At 32.2% G+C, this 21,826-nt stretch overlaps 3 protein-coding genes across 3 annotated transcripts in view; 2 read left to right on the forward strand and 1 right to left on the reverse strand.

The window, feature by feature from the left end:
* The window catches only part of LOC111415855 (neurocalcin homolog), a 97,268-nt gene that overhangs the window by 10,759 nt on the left and 64,683 nt on the right, over positions 1–21,826 (forward strand). The gene's annotated exons all lie outside the window — the stretch shown is intronic.
* Positions 1–21,826, forward strand: part of LOC111415857 (neuronal calcium sensor 2) — an 84,382-nt gene that overhangs the window by 10,682 nt on the left and 51,874 nt on the right. The window contains exons 2-3 of the mRNA XM_023047740.2: positions 9,810–9,859; positions 13,738–13,762. The gene's annotated coding sequence lies outside the window, so the exon portion shown is untranslated. The remainder of the gene's footprint in view (positions 1–9,809; positions 9,860–13,737; positions 13,763–21,826) is intronic.
* On the reverse strand, positions 3,969–4,403 carry LOC111415871 (PBAN-type neuropeptides-like). Its single transcript, XM_023047751.2, has one exon. The coding sequence runs from the start codon at positions 4,401–4,403 to the stop codon at positions 3,969–3,971; it is 435 nt and encodes a 144-aa protein (XP_022903519.2).

Below are 21,826 nucleotides of genomic sequence, written 5' to 3' on the forward strand. Positions count from 1 at the left end.
CTGCAGTACCAAACATCCTGTAACAGTTTATTTTTTCCTTTATAGAAATAATTGTTATATTTCTCTTTAGTTCCTTCTCGACCCTACCAAACATTTTTTGACAGACAGAAAAGTGTGGCCAAACATTGGTAAATGTATAGTTATATTTTCGGTGGGAGTAGAGAATGATTTTTTTGCGAAAAAAATCTGTCGGCGCATAGAGAACTATGTTGTTCTTGTATTGTCATAGCGATTAGTTCCACCACATTGACCTTTGCAGTAGAAAGAAAGTTTACAAGGTCTTAGTAACTAATATGCTCCCTAAGAAAGCTGAATAGAACATGCCATTTAACAAAAGGTTTCATTATTTTTTATTTTAAACAAGTTTATAAAAATTGTGACACCTTGGTGTAAAACCCAAAAACTATATATGGCTTAATTTCCGAATTGAAATCAGAATTAATTTATTGCATTGATGGCTTTAAGTGAAGAAATGGTGCTAAAAGCTGTGGAAGAAAATTTTGGTATCAGTATAAAGTTGCCGTTGATATTGTACACCTACAAAATTACAGTTTTGCCATGCAAAACGACACAAAGAAATATTTGGATGGACATTCTTTTGGATTGGTTTATAACCCCTTATGGCGTCTACGGAAATCTGTGCGGCAAAAGTAGTTACACTTCTACAAAATTGATTCTAAAAAATTGTTTATGTGAGTCTTGCACGACGATGCTCTACACCACTATAATTATCAAATTTGGCAGTACCCAAGCAAAAGTTCTCTGAAAGGCGAATAGAACTGATACACACTTGATTGCTTCGTACCTTTTCTCTGACGAATATGAAAGATATAATAGGGCAAAAATATCAATATTTCAGAAAAATCGACAAGAAGTATTACATAAATGAAAATAAGATATTATGGAAACAATCACCTGTCTGTTTTCCCAAACAATTTTCTGGCAGCATGTCTCTTATCTGCAGTACTTTACTTGTTATGTACAACTTGATAGTAGGTACTTGGCATGCCGGCGGTATGACAAAACATAAGGTGTTTGCAGAACAGGTATTGCGATACATAATTGACAAACTATGCCAACATTGATGTACATACCTAATCGTTAATGTTATATGCAATATTTTAACACCATCAACACACCGTAACATTGGAAAGGTTCTCTCATCACAAAGGGCAATTGTGAATAATCATTAAGGTTGATACTTTGGGAAATGAGGGACGCATTCGAAATAAAAGAGAATCAAACCGTTGAAGATTACTTTATTGGTGTTACATGTTTCGACGAAAAGATTGCTCTTCTTTAGCACTGACCTTGTCAGTCTGTCCTCCGACCTGTTTGTATTCACATATGTATTTTTAATACTTTAATAATTTTTGACTTATTTATTTTGCCTATCTCCACCGGATTTAATATTTTAATTTTCTGAGATAATTTTAATTTTTGAGAATGTATTTTTTTATTAACTACTTTTTACCGTTCTGGCTCTGTGGTGTATAGTACATCGACTATATTCAAAAAAGTGTTATAATTAACGTCGCGCTTGAACAAGAACAACCTTTTGTTAGAAACATATGTAGCACCGATCCCCTGAAATAAAGCAATTTTCATCGTTTTTATTCTCTTTTATTTCGAATTTCCAACAATGAACCTGGATGAAACATTTGTCTAGTTCTGCGCATGGCATTGGTTTGTGTATATCACAAATGCGCTCGTTTGTAGTGCTGATATTCAGAATATATTTGCGTTTCTTATTAGTTATTGCTGGAAGCATGCAAGCCAGCGTGAACCCTATTGAATATTCATTATAAAATTGTTTCAAGAGGGAATAATGCAACGTGTATTTTCAGTTAATGAACCAATAAATTTTGAGCAAACTAAATTTTGTAATGATGTTATTGACAAAAACAACGTCAAAAATGTACTAAGCAACGAAAAGTGTATCCAAACGAAATATCAAAGAAAAGCACCAAGAAGTTGTGCCACAAATCCGTTCCTTAATTATGTCTTTAATGTATAAATATCATTTATAAATATCATCAGTGTTATATTTGGTTTAATTCAGTGATTGTTTATTTTGACAATTAACCTATTTATTAGCATAGCTTATATCGATGTAAGGTGAAGACGTTTTAGTTATTTACTTAATAGACTAATCTTAATCAAAGCTATTGGGTCGCTTGCCAATTTTCGAAGGAGTTTTATTTAATTTATTTTATCAATAATTACAGATGTTGTTTCAATTCAACGAAGCGTTATATTAAAATCTATTTGTTTTCAATTCCTAATATGCCTTCATTAAGTTAAACATTTTTTCTTATTGTTAGTAATTCATCACTCTCATTAAAAATATTTTTTTTTATATATCAGGTAAGTTTTATTTTTAAACTTTCCTAAACCAGGAAACGATTTTAATCTCTTCACGCGAACGCATTCAATTTGAAATTCACACTTCTCTCACCAACTTAGTTGCCGTCAGTTCGTTCAGGTTTCATCGATCGACGTGTCGTGTTCAGACCAGCATCCCCTAGCATATAGCAAAAAGGTCAAAGGTAACCGCTCCGGTCGTATGGATAACAATTCGCCATAAGATACAATCCGCATGTTATTGTAATACAATTTTTTTTTATCAATGCATTTATACAATGTCACAGAATTACTATTAAATTATCACGAAGGATTCATAAATTTTAAATCAACAATATAAATTAAAATCAGGTATAAGCGATTAAATAAACCCAAATAAAGTTTTTAATTGTATGAGAAATTTTCTGATTATATTTTATGTGCGGAATGAAGAGTATTATTTACTAGTTATTTTATAAAATAAATATGGGGTAATTCTGTTAAACCTGATGGTCCGATTCGATAAGGAATAAAGGGGAGCGCGTGAGAGATAAGTGTCTGCATGCAACCAGTCGCAACCGGTACATTTAATTTCCACCGGTTCAAGTGGCCGATCTCCTACTACGATAACAGTCATGCAACTTCTTTTTTCTCTCTTCCCTTTACATTTCTGTGTACTATTGAGTGTTTTAACTCTTTGAGACAACGACTGCGTACGTTTTTCCTACACGGTTCGTTGTTTTTGTTGATGATATTGGGAACGAGGACGGATTACAAACGCAACATAATGAATATTGAATAGGATTTTCCTTTCTGTTTAGTCGCGTGATTACGATTTAAACAGAATAGAAAAATAAGGATTTATAGGAGTATTTTATCTTTTATTGATTTAATACTTATTACATAGTACGTTTAGAAAGATCGTTAATTAGGTTCATTTTATACGTTGACATTTACGTTTGTTGCCGAGAGATCGTAAACTGAAGATAGTAATTTTAATAGTGCCGCCCGTAACCTTTAGCAAACGTACTACTATAACGCTGAGTTTATGGGATCGCGATATTCTAAGGAAAGTCATATCCTGGCAAAAAGAGGGCAAAGATTTCTCGCCTCGACGACGTTTATTGTTCGTCGTAGTTCTAATGACTACGGTTAAAACCTCTTAAATCTCGATGGTTTCGGTCTCCCGATTAAAAAGACTTTTTTTTGAGTACTTCATTTCAAATATTTTTCTAGTAAATCTTCGAGGACGTTTCGTGGACTTTAGAGCTTCTTGTATTTTTAGATATTTGGTTAGTCTTGGTCGGTTTACACATTGGCACAATGTGCAGTAAAAGTCTTATTTTTATTTCTTTTATGTTGCGTTTTACGCCGGCATTAGCAATAAAATGTTTTTCGATTTTATCGTTTTAGCTTTGTTTTCTCTTTATTATTGGTACCAGTTTGTGTACTATGTTACGTTTGTTTTTATGATTTACATCAATAATCTATTTTTATTTTTAACGAAATTAAATCATTTTCTACATAATTGACCTTTATTTGAATACTAACAATAAATTAATACATAATAATTGAATTTTTTGTTATTTATTTTTCATTTATTTTTTAATCTTCTTTACCTCAATTCATCCCAATCTGGGTGAAAATGGTGGTGAATTTGGTGCTAAAACTTCTCTTATCAATTCAGCTCCCCCGTCGTAAAATTTATCCATACCAGGAGCGTTCACGAATTCTTCTCCGGATTCTCTTCCAAGTCTTGGAATGTACATGTTTGATTTATTATTGTTTCTACCATCTCGTTTTCCTTCGTTGATTATGCAACTTCGAACCAAATCCCAAGGAATTGCTTTGATGTACTCTTCCAAATCTTCGCAACTTGGTCCAATATTTAACATCTCACTTCTGAAGGGATTTCTTTTATTTCGGCCCATTCTCGGCCCGAACCAAAGACTTCCAGGGGATGATTTTCTTTTAGCCAAATCGTCGCGGTGTTCCGCTGGGGTTAAACCCAACGTACAAGCGATGAACAGTAGACAAGCTATAGCCGTGATGTGTTCCATTGTACAACTGATGTTTGTCGACCGGGAGGGTGTTAGTTTATATAGGAAAAGACTGACGATGGGGGTTCTTGCAATAACAACGGATTCGATCAGAGAATTGGAAATCAAGAACTAATCCCTAGGATTTGTAGATTTGTCTCTATTGGATGTTTGAAAATCGTGAAGGAAATTTGTCTTAATCTACCCTTCCGATCGGTTGAGAGTAATTTGTATTAATTTAGAAGCGAAATTTGAAATGAAAATGTGAAATTGAGTTGTTCGGTTTTTATAATACCAGTTTATTTGTTTTATTATTTTTACGTTTGTAGTTAAGGTAAGTTTACCGGATTTGTGGGTTTAACATTTCGAAATCGTGTAGTGGCAGTTCGCGTGGAAATTATATTCCAATCGAACGCACACGAAAACGGGTTTCTAACATTTCCACTAACGCGATTACCCGAAGGAAGTGCTTGATTCCAATTAAACTCTTGGAGCGACCGCAACAACGCGATTGACGCAAATTTTGTACCTAACAAGGTCGTGTGTATCTAAAACTACGTAACACCGCAGAGGTGTACTTATAATGAACTCTAACGTTGCATGCAAATTTATTAAAAAATGATTCACGTTATAATACTTAATAAAAAAATGTTGAAACCTTGAAAATAATTTATTTTAGATCCATAATATTAATATATTTTTTAAATATTTTCTATAAATAGAGCACAGAAAAAATATATGATTCTATTATTAACTAATTACCCACTTGAACATTAACAATAACTATGGTCATTCTTTCATTTCATTGTTAATACTGTTGAATAGCCTCGCTACCCAATTATCCTAATCTACCTAAGTCTTACGTGAACTCTCCGCTATTAAAAGGAGGCAATTAGAATGATTTACGTCTACGATTTGGCTTTTCATACTCAGGTCACGTTCTTTTATGTATTTTTCTTTCTACTTTAATCCTTCGTAATGAAGTGTTACGTTAAAAAATGGTGGAGGAGCCTCCATAAAAATTCAAACTTTTTTGTGACCCATATGTCAATAAACCAGATATACGTTTTTGATACATTAACTGTATTTAATTATTAAATACAGATACTAAAAATACTTTATGCCAATATTTTTAAATATAATTATGCATGTAGCATTTCTTTGGGAGTTTTATAATAAACGTGCTATTGGTTGATATATTTAAGTCTTTATCTGACTTTTCGTTTCTTACAAATTACGGCATGTTCATTAGGAACCGTTGGAGTTTATGAAAGTTTTGATTTTTGCATATTAAAGTGTACTGAGGTCTCTCAGTTTTCGTTCCTGCAAGGATCTGGGTATGTAACCATTCATGGTGACAAAGAAGGATCTTTTATCATGAAAAGAAAGTAAATAATTGCTTATTCCAATTTGACTTGACTACGCATTCTTGGGTACGAATTCTTTAGCTTCTCTTTCTAAGGAGTTCTACTCTAGCTTGCTGATTAGATTCTGGTTAAAAGTTGAAAATCATTGCGATTTGGAAAGTAAGTAAAGTTATTTGGGCGGTGCATATAAAAAAGCATTTGATTTCTAATGTTTCTAGATTTTCTGCTTTACATCCCCAGAATTTATTCTTGCACTTGAAAGTGCTGATCAACAGTGTAAGATGAAGCTATTTATGAATGCGCTTTAATTAAATTTAAATTAAGTTTTTTGTACATACAATATTTATCAATCTTTCATTATTTTATTGAATTTCAATTGAGGTAGTTCCAGCATAGGAAACCTTATAGCTAGTTTGGTGATCACGATATTGGTCAATCCCGAGAATGTCCCCACTTTCTTAAGATAAAGAATGAATCCCTGTCATATTTAAACCACAAGTTGATCTAAATCTCGTATTTAATGGTAATTTATTCTAGACATACCTAGTCAACTTGACGCTCATATAATTTGGCAATTCGAATGAGCCCAAAAAATAACTTTGGAATGTCAAGATTATTTATTAGGAAATATAGGCAATTGCCTAGGGTCCTGGGCTCGGGCAACTAATCGTACTAATAGTCGAACAGGGGGGCCTGGCCTAGTTATCGTTAATCCGGCGGTTTTTCACGGCATGATAATTTCTAATTTTTAAAATTATAAATGCCACGTCGAGTAAAAGATTCCTTATAACAAAATGTTGTCAACAAACGGTGGTCAATAAAATCGATAAAAGTTTTTTAAATTGGTTGGAAATAAGTTTTGTGAGTGCAGAGGTTAGGACGTAGTTTTTCTATTTTACTAATCGAAGAACGGATGCTTAATCCAATTGCAGATTGTCTTGAACTTATGCCAGAGTTCTCACAAACACGTACCAGAATTTCATTCTCAGCGATTAGTAATGATGTGTTAGCGACCTGGATTTCGTTTAGTAGGTAATGAACCAGTTTCTGCTGATTTGGCTGTGTTTTGTTTAGGAATTTTCTCTATATTTTACAAAGCTTCATTTTTTTGAAGAGAACTTTTAAAATATTAACCTTAGTTATTGGTTTCTATTACAAAATATGGTGGAGGAGCTTCGTCGAATACATAAACAGAATAAGATCTATTTTTATAATTAAACATAACAGATTTCAAGTTTGAAGCATGTTGCTCAAATTAATTATTATTTTGTGAGTAGTATTATAATTGATTTATCCTACACCAACCTCTTAAACGGTAATTGGACAAAGTATCCTGAATGGTTAGTTTGTAATTGAGCAACAACAATGTCTATACACATTGGTCTATACATATATCAGGTCTATACACGTTTCATCTTGACCTACAATTGTTCGACAAAGAGAACCCGCTGCTTATGTTTTAAAATGAATATATGGTATTTATTTGCACGGTATTTCATATGGAAACCCCATGTGTATATAAATATCTATGTATGTGCTACTCTTCAATAGGGAAAATTATGACGTTAAAATTAAATTAACTCTAAACCGCGATTATCATATTATTGGCAAATATGTGAGGAAAGTAAATTTTTCTAAAAAGGTAGGAAAAAATGGTTATTGAATTTTCCTTTTTGTATTCAGTGAAAAAAGTGACGTGCAAAAGGTACACGATAACATTAGATCGGTCTTTATTACTGTATCATTTTCTAAAATCTACGACTGAAATTTATGGTTAACTTCACAAGTTTATCATGCTTTATTCTTAAAAATATACGACGTGGATTTTTCAAGTATCATTAACTGTTGCGTTTATATCGTCAATAAATTTTGAAGAAGTTTTGGAGAAAATAAAATTTATTTAATTTTGTTTTAATAAATGGTGAATCGCCTATTTATAAAATTTTGAGTAAATGACGCCCAACCTGAAAAAAAATTTGGTGTAACTTACCTTATGATCACAAATATGTTCTATGGTTTAATTCCAATCCATTTACGAAAAAAGACTAATTTTATCTATGGTATCTATTAGTATAGTAAGTCTTCTGCATTTTGTTTCAGCAATTGTTTTCAAGCAATTTCTTCCAGGTTTGGCTGAGCTGTATACCCTCTGTGTCGATGTCATTCTTCTGGCGATACATTTTTTACTTTTCTGGACGTCCTCTGGAAGTACTCTATTTTTTGACCCTGTCCGAATGACAATGCTGTGCATCTTCTATTTGCTCTATTTTTCTTATTCTGAAAAATTTCATATTTTCAAATTTTTTTCGACATTGATGCAGCTGAGAGCAAAAGTGTTACAGAGCAGTATGTAAAAGACGTAGGTATTCTAGTCTGGTCGAACTCTATTTTTTGAACCTGCCCGAGTGGCTAGCAGTGAAATTTGTTACAACTTTTATTCTAAAAGTATTTCTGTATCATGCTCGGAATACCGATTTTTTCCATTAGCAACTTGTGAAACTACGAATTCTTCTAATTTTCATATTTTCGAATATTTCTCTACATTGATTCAGCTGAGAGCAAAAGTATTTCAGAGCAGTGTATAAAGGAGATAGATATTCTAGTCTTATCGAACTCTATTTTTCGAAGCCTGCCCGAATGGCAATGCTCCGCATCTTCTATTTGCTCGATTTTTCTTATTCTAATATCCTTTTCGTATCCATTTATTCAACATTTGAAGATTCGTCTGGTTTGATCGCCATAGTACTTCACATACTTGCACGACAGTCTGTAGACACCTGGTGCTTTTAATAACATCTTTTACTGCTTAAAGAATTTGTTGTCTGGTATTTTTTTCCCTGTTGGAATACAATATGAACTACGTCCTTTAGTAGTTGTTTAGTGGTAATTCAATATCTCCCTGCCGCATATCTTTCTGACTTTCTGGAAAAGAATCATATCACTATGATGAACCTTATGTCCATATACGGTTTCTTCCGGAACACTGTGTTCGAATTTTCATTTTTGTTAATGGTGGTTATTGATATATCGAGGAATGGTAACTTTTGTCATTAAAGACTAGTTAAATAATACAACGAATTCTGCAGTCGTTATTTGACATTGCTTCTAAATGAGAAAGGTATCTACTACGTATCGCAGCCAAAACTTTGATTTCCAAGGATCGTCTTGTGCCATATTTTGGTATGAGACTTAAACCTTCCACGGCATGCGTTATCAGCACTATGCTAAAAATCATTCCACGTTGAAGTTGACTAATATATTCTGTATAGTTGGAGAAATGAATATTGCCAAATAGTCCTATAAATATGTTAAATCTTCATTGTATATTGTTGTATTTTTCTCGCCACTTTTTGTACTCTTGCTTTGCTTTCTCAATGACTAATTTGTCTGTTTTGTTTAGCAGTAGTTTTCCAATTACCAGTTGCAGTGCCTCGAAGGTTTTGGTTTTTCATATAGTCATAGTTCATATAGTTTCATAAGTCAAAGAGAAATCTTTGAGGATTAATAAGCTAAAATTTTTGAGGAATGTCGACATTACATTTTGCTCTCTGTACTGTAAAACCACCATGTTTTCAATTTCAGTTTTATTTGTGATGACACCGGTCATGAAATTCTATGAACTTATATACTATTACAATTCATTTTTTATCTTATTTATGAAATTTCAAAAATAATGTTCTATTTGTCGCCAAAACATGTCAAAATAACTTTTTTTACATTGAAATATACAGTTTTTTAAACTATTCGGTTAATTTCTCAACATGTTGTTCAATAAAACACATTTTCTTCAGCACTGTTAGGATTCAATGCACATTATTACACCATCATCTTCGACAAAAGTCTTGAGTTTATCATTAAAACAATTATTTTTATGAACGTTGTTTTACTAAATTACGAGTATCAATGAAGACTATTGAGAGTACATAATTATAAATACATATATAAATTTAGTATTTATTAGTTTTTATTTTAATTTAATGAACTTAATGAAAATCCTTGATTTACAACATTTCAATTTTATTCATAATACTGAGGTAATCAATTTTTTATATTGTTACAGATTATGTCTTTAATAATTCAAAAATCGCAGATGAGCCATTTTCCATTCAGGTAAGTTTGAATTGTTACATTTTTTCTTGTTATATAGTTCTTAAAAGATTTATCGATTGCTAAACAGTTTAAATAGGGTGGAAATTTCTTTCTTGTCGTCAATGGATAATTTATCGCCTTTTAAATGGGTAGGCGGGTGGAAGTAATTCAAATTTTGGCACGTATGCCGTTCATGCAGTTTGGAACTGTTCCATATTGAACTACTTTGTTACTGAATGGTATTAAATTCAAAATTTATTGCTTGCTATGAAATGAACAATACAAAAGGAAATATTTCAACTGCATTTGTTTCGCCTATTTTCTTCATTAACTAATTGATCCACACCAAGATAAACAACTATTCAGTTTGTTCCGTTTCATGAATAAACTGTCACGACGTTAGTAAAAGTTTCAATATTTTAACCCATTTCCTCTCGCCCTGTTGACGTCATTTCATCCCCACAAACGATCACCACTACCCTTTCATTTTGTGCGCTCGAAGTTCGAATTTGCTCATTAATCCCCATTTAGGGGAAAAGTGTGAACGTAGGCGATTTCGGGAGCTTCCCAAAGTCGTCGTTCCGCATGGCTTTTCAAAGGGAACGTGAGAGATTATATATTGCTCAAAATTGAATTAGTCCGCACGACGGCTTTTCAAGCCCACTCGTTTGTAACTTGAGAATATATCTCTTTTCATTATTAAATATGTTTTTCACTAAATTCGTAATTTTTATATAATATTTCAAAGAAATCTCTTAACGTCATAATGTAATATTCAATCTTTAAATTAACTATTTACGTTGAATGTTTACGTGAGCTCACTCATGTTCGTAGTGTAACTAATTTAATGAACCGCGCGTGTTCGTAGTAAACAAGTTGAGGAGAGTTGAGACAACTAAGAATCCATATTTAACGACGCGAAATAGAAGCGTAAGTGGAAGACTAAAGTTAACTTTTTGGTTGAAGACGGGTATATTTAATTTTAAAGGTGTCTATTAGGTGTTTAAACGAAGTATTTCTAACTTTAATGAGATTAAAATGTAAAATTTAGTATATTATCGTAGTGAAACTACAATGTAATTATATAAATTGTTATTCTGAATTTTGGGAGGGTGAATATTAATTTGGACGAAGGTATACGGGATATTTGGTGATGGTCCCTAGGGATCGTGGCGTAACAGGACTTTAAAACAGGAAATCGCACTTAAAACGGCCTCCGGTTGGTCGTGGTGATATACTGATACCGCATTTCCGTAATTTATTCTTGAGCCTTATCATTTAGGTCAAGTGCACGGAGCTGGCGTGATATAGAACCGTAAAAGAAGCCAATATTTGTGACCTTCCAAATGGTACTTCGACGTTCTCCCTTCTTCTATTAAGGGTAGAGACAGCCATCGAGTGGCCCTTTATAACTTTATCTATTCGTATTAAAATTTAAAAGTTATTGTTTTATCGCAGTTCTTTTATCATTAATAAAATAAAAATGAAACGTAATTTGTTTGTGGAGTCAATTTTACCTAAAAAAATATTGAGTTAGGAACCATAATTCTTTCGATTACGTTATAAATCGTAATCAGCAGACAGTAAAATTCAAATGAGCCATAAACCGTATTATTTGTTGCTACAATCTCGATTTTATACTTTGCATGCTCGTAGAGTTTTAAATTTGCATGATTCGCGGTTGGTGGGCCGATTATCACGCAATCATAGCAAATGGCATGAATGAATTCAGTGCCCCAAATTACGAACACGCAAACGTCTAGCCGTTAAATAAAACTACTAAAACATAAAACGATACATGATATAAATTTGATTTACTGGCGCATCCACCACTTTTGAAGGAAATTACAACTTCAATGTTATTGAGAAGAAACTACAACATGAAGTAGTATTTTCGGGGAAATCCAATTCATTCTTAAATAAAGGGGGAAATGGACGTATAATGGGAGCACAATTATGTTGGTATTACATATTCAAATTTATATGGGGAGCTAGAAGCTCTAAAATGTCCTGTACATCATTTTACAAAAAAAGAACATAGTAGTTTAGGAAAGTTTAATTAAATCCTATACATTTTACGAGTACCTATTTAACGATATAAACAATAATTTACTAAGCATATGTGATGAGCTTTATGAACGAAACATGGATCTTACTGATCCTAACGAAAATATGTGTTTGACACCGTTGAATACGAACTAACTGCTCAAATTTTTTTCAGGATGATGTTTTATTCCGCTTGATCACGCTGAACGTGCCTTTCTTACCATAAATATTGTCTCCACGAGATTTTCGAAAACAGTTCGAAATCAATAAAAGCTTCGAAATGGAGAATTTGTAGCTTTTTACTTCAGAATTTATTTCATAAATTGAAATCTGATCTTTTCACAGGATTAAGAAAAAGTTACAAGTACGGAGATTAAATTACTTTAAAAAAATTATACATTCACCACACGTTTCAAGACATTTTAGCTTAGTACTTAGTACTAGAAAACAAATGTTTTCGAAAAGAAATTGATGAAACTTTAGGTATCTTTGTTTCCAAATTATTTTTGCAATCAAGTCTAAACTTTAAAACGCCAAAGCCTGTACAATAGATCTTTCTGCATACAACCCCAATTTTAATTCTCCAAGACAGTGCACAATCAATTACAGCTCCAAAATTCTTAACTTCATCAATGGATAAAAGCAGACAACCTTATCAATCCTGATGGGTTTACTTTTATCACAGATCTCTAATTTCTATCTCACTTTGCGGTGTGTGATAGTTTATTCAAGGAGTAGTCAGGGATCTAAAATCAACAGAAATCAATAAGGGATCAAAAAATATTTAAAGTTATATTTTAGTTCCAAGCTCTGCATCGGTTTTGATGCATATCGATATGGCTATTTGACTTTCAATATCGTATATCTTCGTTTGCAAATTTGATTGTGATTGTTTTATTCAAATACAAATTTGATTAGCTAAATTGATAATCATCTATGCGTTTTTATCCAATCTGTCAAAACATTCTGAAGTTTTATGTTGCTGACCTGAAGTAATCTTGAAACCACTTTTCGTGTTTTAGGTCTGTAGATTTCTGTTATGGTCTATATCCTGAAAGAATATGTGTACTCAAGATTCGATAACATCTTTCCAACTATGAGCAATTAATCAGAATTATAAATATTCATGAATGAGAAGTGAGTAAACAACTTTGTACAAAGGACGGAAGTGGTATCGCTAATTCGTAGTGCTGACTATGTTCGTGTGTTTTCAAAAAACAATAAAATGAGGTACATTCTCATTGGTCAAGGCATTCCTTTTTACTTCTTTCACTACAACGTTTATGTATCATTTGGATTTGTTTTTTCTGTACAATTTTTCACAATATTAAAAGCATAATTATAAAAAAACTAAAGAAAAAGTTTATTCCATCGATTAAAATTAATACAAATCTACTAATTTGAAAGAATATTTAATGTTTATAAAGGTAAATTTCCTTCTCGAGTGACTAAAAATTACGTAATAAGTTTCGAATTATGCATCCTTGTCAACAAATTTGCATTTGGTGAGCAGAAATGGAATGAAGATTTGGACTTACAGGACTAAATTTAAATTTCTCAAACTTCTCAACTCGTACTACATTCGGGCCAACATTGCATTACATCTTGCTTTATTAAAATTTAAGTCGACGAACCCCAAGATATTGCGCATATCCGTAGAGTGAATTGCGGGCAAAGAAAGTCAAGTGGGACGTATACCGTGTATAATTTAAAAAAGAAACTTCTATGAACGCTATAAAAGTTTCCAACCGCTTTATAAAAGAAATAGAGAAAATTTTAAATTTTAAATTGAAAATTCAACAAAACATTATTGTGTTATGGTAATTATTTTTTATTATTCTTTTGTGTTTCAGGTTGCAAATGATATCGCCCAAAAAGGTTAGTAAATATTTATTTTAAATCGTCCAGTCCTTTAAAGCATAAATTTAATTTGCAAATTAATTACATATATTCATTGAAAACGTTGTTTTGTTTTCATTGGATACAGGTTCCAACTTTATTAAAACATGAATAAGCTTCATTAAACATTCTATTTTACCTGCATGGATTCATTACATAAAAATAAAATACTTTATGTATGTATACAATTTTATTTTGGTTAAATAAATGAAATTACTTCGTTTGAACATTCAAATTACACCACCACTCGCGCTCTCTATATTCGAGAAGCGAAGTTATCGATTCAATTCGCTTTCCAACCGCCTGAAACCTTCCAGAAACGGGCCTCAAAATACATTTCAGATTCAAGTTACCAGTTGGGAAAATCGCCGCTAGGTGTCTCTAATTATCTTGTGTGAATATTTTAAATACATTTTGCGATTTTCTGTAATAAATATTTAGTTGTTTTATAGTTGCCCTTTTTACAATAATTTTTTCTTGTTTTAATTTGGGTTAAACTAACAAAAAAATAAATTATCCTTCCACTTACTTAACTTTTATCCACCCCTGATCGTTTTATCTCCCTCAACATAATTGAATCGTTTAGATTGGGATTAGTTCTTTCTACGAGAATTCTAACGAAGTTTATTTAGCTAATGATTGTTTTTTTTTGTGGTTTTCCAATGTTGAGTTCCTTTCGTAAATCGGAGGGTTGATACATGGGGGTTGCAACTCGTTAATTGAAAATTTGGTGGTGTGGAAGGTTCCACAAATGAATAACGATCGGGTTCTGGACCCCGGAAACTTCCGGGGGATTAATTTCCGAAATGATTGATTTCAACTCGGCTTTACCGTTTAATGACTAATGATTATACCCGTTTGTGAGATAGGATTTTGAAACGCATGCATTTTTTAAGCTTTTTATCGTTAATTTATGGATTTTACAATTTTAAAGCTTTTAAAATCCATTTTATTTTTTACCATTAATTTTTTCCTTAGGTGGTCGATATTTTTTTAAACTTACAGATTGTATCTAAGGTGAAACTTTGCACGATAATTACTTTGATGCATTACAGTATTTTGCATAAGTGGCGTAAGGTAACAGTAAGTTGTAGATGGGGTTCCAAGATGTCGACCCCTACAATTTCAAAATAAATCAATACAGCTTACTTACACCCTTGGCCTCTAGGTTTCTTCTTTACAGATGAAAAATTTATATTATACAACTTTTTTAAATTAAACTCGTACTTTGAATCATTGAATCATATTGATTTCCCAACGCATTTTGGAATTGATTCATACTAAATGTATTAATGAATTCGAAGAGCTGATAACGAGCAATATAACAAAGTTGCAATAGATTTTAACTTTAAGCAACTTGAAATCTTGGAAAGAATGTGTTGTTTGTACTGGTTTTATGTACATTTTTCTAAAAGGTAATTGTTTCTAAAAGATTGTGGGATTATGAGAAAAAAAAATTAAGAATCGAAAACGTTTGGAACATTCCTTTACGATGTCATTATTACCAAAGCAATGCAATAATTAGCAAAAACAAAAGGTTTTTAGAGAAATTATATTTTTCGATTTTTTGTCAAAAACGATTTTCAATCACATGCACTAAGCAATAAAAGCTAAAGTAACTATAAAAGCTACTAGTATTTGTAGCCAGAAGACTTCTAACTAGAGAAAATAAAGAGATCTTCTTCTGATCTCTGATCCACTATTCGTATTCGTAGATTGAGACAGACAAATATGTTAGGCGATCCATATCTAGGCACGGAATATTTAAGATTTCCTGGAGCTTTAGTAGTAGCTAACACTCATGTATTTAGACCTGTTTTGGTTCAAGAGTTCTGTAGTTCCAAACAATTCTAAACCTTTCCGCGCATACATATAATATGAAATATGGATACGCAAAAAGATTCAATGTTCGGAGCTACATAACTTTTGCTAATGTATCTCTTATTATTGCATAGAATTTTGTCTTATCCGAGTGTTGTATTATTTTTCACGGTTTGATAAAATCGTTGCAGGTAATTAATAAAGTTAGTACAAACAATGCAATACAAAAATGCGTTTGTTGATGTCCTCCACGTTTAATGTCTAAAACACAACCATGTAGTGCATTCGCGTCGCAAAACACATATGATAAATAACCCAAACTATCGCGGTATAAATACCAACTAACGCGACACTGTTCTTAGTAACACTTCTCTGCGAGATTGTGACATGGTTATATGTCTCCAAGTGAATCCTGAACACAACTTTACGGCCCATAACGAAGTTTTCCCTTGCAATACATCAACATCACAACTCATTTCACCATTAGGAAGTTTATACTAATATTTAGTATTATTTGAATTATAATGAACATTAATTTTATTCGAAAGTTTAATTTTGTCATCTGTTTTTATTGAATCATCAGCATAAAATATTGATATATTTTCCAATTTTCCGATAAATTATTTATATACAATAAAAAAGATAGATCTTATTGGATATAGCGCGGACAGTTGAATGCCCGTTAATATATCCACTTTGAAACCTAGAAAGTATATTATATTTAGCAACATAGCCAACCATTCCATTCACTGTTACTGCCTCAATTACTTTCGCAAGGTTAAAAATCAAACACATTTATTGCGTCTGTAATTCTTAAATGAATGTATTTGTTATGTGGCAGTTTCATGATTGTATATTTCTGGGTTGTCAGAGATATTTCACTTTTAAAGGATATATTTATAACATTAGCTAGATGGATATTCTACATGGGTCATCGGTTTAAGATTGCTGTGATTGCTTTAATTTCGAGGTTTTCAGTGAAATTAAAATCAATTGTTAAAGAAACGACGACAATGATTCAAAATCTTCGTAAAACTCCATCATTCTTAACTAATACATTACCTCTCCGATAATCATCCTTAAAATCATTTAATCTTTTATCATCTTTCAGGCCTTTTAATTTGTAATCAAATCACAAAGGAAGTCGTGTATATAATCAGTATATGGTAACGTCTATTTTTTTTTGTCTCAATTCTTTAATAAAGATACTACGGGATTCAGGATCAATGCGGATTGACATGCAGTCTCTCCACATCCTATAATTTATGTAAGCAATCTTTATGCGATTTCCACCCATCTTGTTTTCTTTGATTTGTTGTTTGACCGTTCTATTTAGAGCGATACTGTAATTTCTGATGTTTTCGTAATTTTTTGATTCTTTGTCCAACCTTTTGTTTATTTAAGAGCTTAACCGGGTTATTGATGACATTTGTAGAGGAGGATAAAACCTTTGACCTGGTTACCGTGCACTATAATATTTGTACGCATAGGATTATTGTGGAATGCTAGTCTCATCGCGTAGTTTAAAGGAAGTAAGTCAACAAATAAATAAGAGCACTCTTAATACGCATACGAACACATAATGAGCTTGCTGTCAAATGTCTCCCTATTCGCTGATGTGGACAACTTATTTAAGATTAGTGCCACCAAGATTACAAGAACAGTTTATAGGTAATAAATGCTTGATGAGTGATTTTAAATATTGACAAATCTGGATGGTTCATATCACTCTGAAGTTTAACACATTCAGAGTTACAGGTTATATCTAAATAATTTTGCAATAATCAGCATAAAGTGAAAATGTAGTAGAAGAGAATCTTGGTTGCTCTGTGACTCTCCAGAGTGATCTGGAGAAAAAGGGACAAAAAATTATCAACTTCCATGTTATCAAAATGGTCAATCTTCTCTAAAATCTTACTAAAATCTATTTAGATATGTATTAATTCGCGTTTCTATTTTTAAAGCTTGTTGTTTAATTACAGTGCAACAAAAAGTTTAAAAGTGAAAAATTGAAAGTTTCTAATTGTTATAGGACATAATAGAATGCTTGAAGGTATCAATCGAAGTGAAATTTATTAAGACAAATTGTATTGTTCGATGTACTATGTTGAAAAAGGAGTTATATTATTATATTAAAAAGAAAATCCATAGCAAGTGGGTTTGATTGTAAAACTTCATACATACTATGGAAGATAAAGAATAAACAATATTTTACCAATATTAAATTATTATATCACAATTTTTTACTGATCAAAACGCTCAAAAGTGCCAGTGAATCCAATATGTCATAAAGAACAAAGCGTATACATACACATATATTTGTTATAATTTTATTGGAGATTTTATTTATTTTATAGAAGTAAAATATCTAACGGAAATAAAGACTAAAGTATACAGAACATTCACATTGTTTGTTCTTTTACTCTCTGTTGGTCGTTTAGCAAAGGGATAACAGAGTATAAGCGTAAAGCAATTCGCGTAGAGTGTTATTGACATGAATAGAAGAGATTGGAATGAAGACACTCAATAGAAACAAAAAGATATCCAATTTTGTTTTAATACGATATTAAATGCAAATAAACGAAACTTTTGCAACATAAACCGGATACTAAATACAAAATAATCGAATCAATGCAACATCATTTATCTTAACAATGAATTTCACAAAATATCGTAAATCAATGTATTCAATGCAGTCTTGGCTAAATTGAGCGAAAAACACTTAACTAATTCTATTTTAAAATCTTGTTGGTCGAAATGTCAGAAATCCTTCAAAGTTAAATAGTTTTGTATCGATATGGCATCAAATGTAGCGTCTCGGTCGAAAGCAACCTCGGCAAAATTAAATGAAAACGTGCCCTTAGCGTTTTAAAGAGTAATAATTAATTCCAAAATTGTTTATTCTAAAATATTGTTAACGAAATGTCGAAAATGCTCCATGTTTTATATCGATATGTTGTTCAATGCAGCGCATCGGCCTCAATTAACCTTGATACAACCAAGCAAATTCATAAAATTGCAATACAAGTAGATTGGCTTAGTATCTTAATATCCAAAAGAGTTAAAATTGTGTTTCTTGTTGATGTTGTTGCCTTTTGCATGTATGGCATGTAACGCTAGAATCCACAGTATGTTTGTCCCAGCTACCAGATAATTAAGGTTCACAACATTTATCTCCGAATTGCATTTAAATTGGGAGTATCTAATGGTTTAAATATACTATATAACTTACTGCTGAAATAAAATCTCCATTTACATCCTCGCAATTGTCAGACTATTGTAGATAGAAGTAATGGGCAGTTCGATAGTGATCAAATCGCTTATTTACAGTTGATAATTAATAAAAAAGGAAAAAAATATTATATTACTCTCTATGGATAGGGGAAGAAATGGTGTGCAACAAATAAATAGCTTTATAACTCACTACTTGTCTCTCATTTTGAGTACTCTATCCACTTTATCGTACATTAATTGTTAGTATTGACAATATGCGGATTCAATACGTCTCTTAGGTTTATGTATGGTATTCACGTGAACACGAATTTGACATCAACTGCACGATACTGGTAGGTTGAACATATTTAATAGACATAAATTACAAATTGAAATTATTCTCTTCCTTCTGCGTTTATATCATAAAATTGTTAACGGTGTAGTAAACTAAATTATTGAGATAGTGTTTTTGGTATAAAATTTATGCGCTCCATAATGATTAAAAAAATAAATCTTGGAATTTAGAAAGATGACTATTTCAACTTCTTTTAATAGGAAATAACGTATGAGTTGCGTCATGTGTTGGGTATTTTATATTATTTCATTTTATATAATTTAGGAAAGAGCAAAAACATATTTTTTGATTATATAATATTTTCAATTTCAAAAAACTTTTCCACTTCTTCAAATCTACTTAAATTTCACCCACATTTCCACAGAATACAACAAAATTTTTGATCCAATTCCACATTGAAATGGCAAATTTAATACCAAGTTTTATTCTATCCCATGGAAACGACGTAACTCATAACCCCCTAAGCCAACGATATTTGTGTCGTTTCGTATTATTTATTGAAACCCCTTCAAGCAATTCGATACCGATACACGTATGAAACTCAGTACACACACACATACATCCATTATTTCTAACCATCATCGATAAATGATGGATTGTGGAGTCATATCGACGGGTCGTGATCGAGGATATTCCAGCTTAATCTCGAAAGCAAACTATTGGGACGAGTTTAGTCCACAGATACATTATTACGAAACGGAATTGAACATATGACGGATTTTATTTTTAGAGAACAGTTTCTCCAACGATGAACTGTGAATTAAAGGAGATCTTAAAGAAAATAAAAAGGAGTGAGATCGTGGAAAACTGAAATCGAGATAGAAAGAGGGCTTTCCCGCAGCCTTACGTGCTCTGGATTCTTTTCTTGTTCCATCAACGAAACACTAAGAAGGTAATTAAATTTTGTACGGCGAGATTGGAATTTGCCAAGGCCTTTAATGAAACCTTAAAAAAGTTTCAATTTTTTTAATTTACATAAAGTTCCGACTTTATAGATGGACAATTCTAATCGATTTAACCTCTGAACTGTGCATAATGCAGCTTGCCATATAACAGGTTGCTAAAGGGCCACGTAACAGGGGGTGGATACATACGCTATGGGGGAGCCGTATTGAAGAGCAGTGTACCGTGAAGTCGTCGCTACTGCATTGCATAGAAAAGGTCACCCACCTGCAGGCGAAACGTCTTTTACATCTCCTTTTTTTGTTTGGTAGGAGTCAATCGGCAATTGTCACTTCTTTTAGGAGAGTGAACTCGACAAAGTTTAATCGAATTCTAAATTGAATTTCCTCTTTTTGCGCGTGAATGGGTTGAAATGTTAAAGGAGTTTCAGAAAGAATTGGATTGAGAAATTTGTTGAAATCAGTTAATACAACCTGTTGAAGTAAACAGGTTGTTGTAAATGAACTAATTTAAATGGACATCTATTGTATTTGAGGTGATAATCAGCTCAGATAAGTAAAAACAGTTGGGCAACTCTCGTAAAGTTTCCTTCTGGGATTACTGTTTTAAATGAAAGCAGGACTGAAATTGCAATTTGAATAGTAAGATTATCTTTGCACAATGTGTATTTATAAAGCGAGGAGAAAAGCACAATCTTAAAATAATTCTTTTTTGTTGTCCATTTGTTTCTGTTGAAATGCTCAAAGAAAAGTTAATCGGTTTGACCTTTTCACGTTTCTAATAATAACTTATTTGCTGATACTAAAACCATCCGAAACCCCCATTTAGCCAAAGCTCTATCGAATAGACCCATCTATTCCATCCACTCGAGGTTTATTAAACGGGTGATGGGTGTGTGCGGAACAGGGAAAAAAGGTAACAGTGACGTTCGCCTGAAAATGTCACACTGCGTGCTGTGAACTAATCGATACAAGGAAAAACTTCGGGGAAAAAACTCTTTAGGAGTTAGCGAGTCAATTTACCGAAAAAAGTCGGTTATAAAATGTCAAGATACGACCTCATGTGCGTTTCTAATCGTCGTCAACATTTTAAGCGTCAAAAAGAGGAAGCGTGTGCTAGTGAGTAATGGAAAGTTGGAAAAACCTGGAAGGAAAACCTTGGGGTAAGTGAGTGCACGTGTCGATCGATCGTTGAAAAGTTGGGGCGTATATATTTTTTTATTATTCTTTATATTGAATATGTCAAAAAGAAATATATAAAAGTAATAAAAAAAAGTTTTACGCTTTGTTGATTTTGCTAAAGTCGATGAATTGAATTTATGTCCGCACTTTTGGACTTGCTAGACAGGTTTAGGGGATTACGTTGAAGGGGATTAAGGGATTTGGGGGGGATTAAGTTAAGGGATGAGGAAGGTAGATGTTTCTTCGGGAATATCAATGCGGAAATAACATCTGTTAGTGAATCTTAAAGGAAATAACGAAACTGGAGAATAATACAGAAATTGGAGACAGGAAGCGTAGAAGTGGAAAAAGAAGAAAAAAAGTTTGACAAAAAAATTTATGAAACCAGAATTTGATATTATGGAAATTGGGTTTTCGGAGAAGTTATGTTGATTTTAGTTACTCCACCGGGCTAGCATTTCAATGAATCCCACTTCTCTTCATACATGTGAATTTGTTCAAGGGTTTAGATAATAGAGAAACCGAGTTTGTAGAATGGTGTTTACATATAAATTTACATTTAGATGGTCA

This window comes from Onthophagus taurus, chromosome 1 (genome assembly GCF_036711975.1).
Source record: "Onthophagus taurus isolate NC chromosome 1, IU_Otau_3.0, whole genome shotgun sequence".
In the NCBI taxonomy this organism is placed as follows: domain Eukaryota; kingdom Metazoa; phylum Arthropoda; class Insecta; order Coleoptera; family Scarabaeidae; genus Onthophagus; species Onthophagus taurus.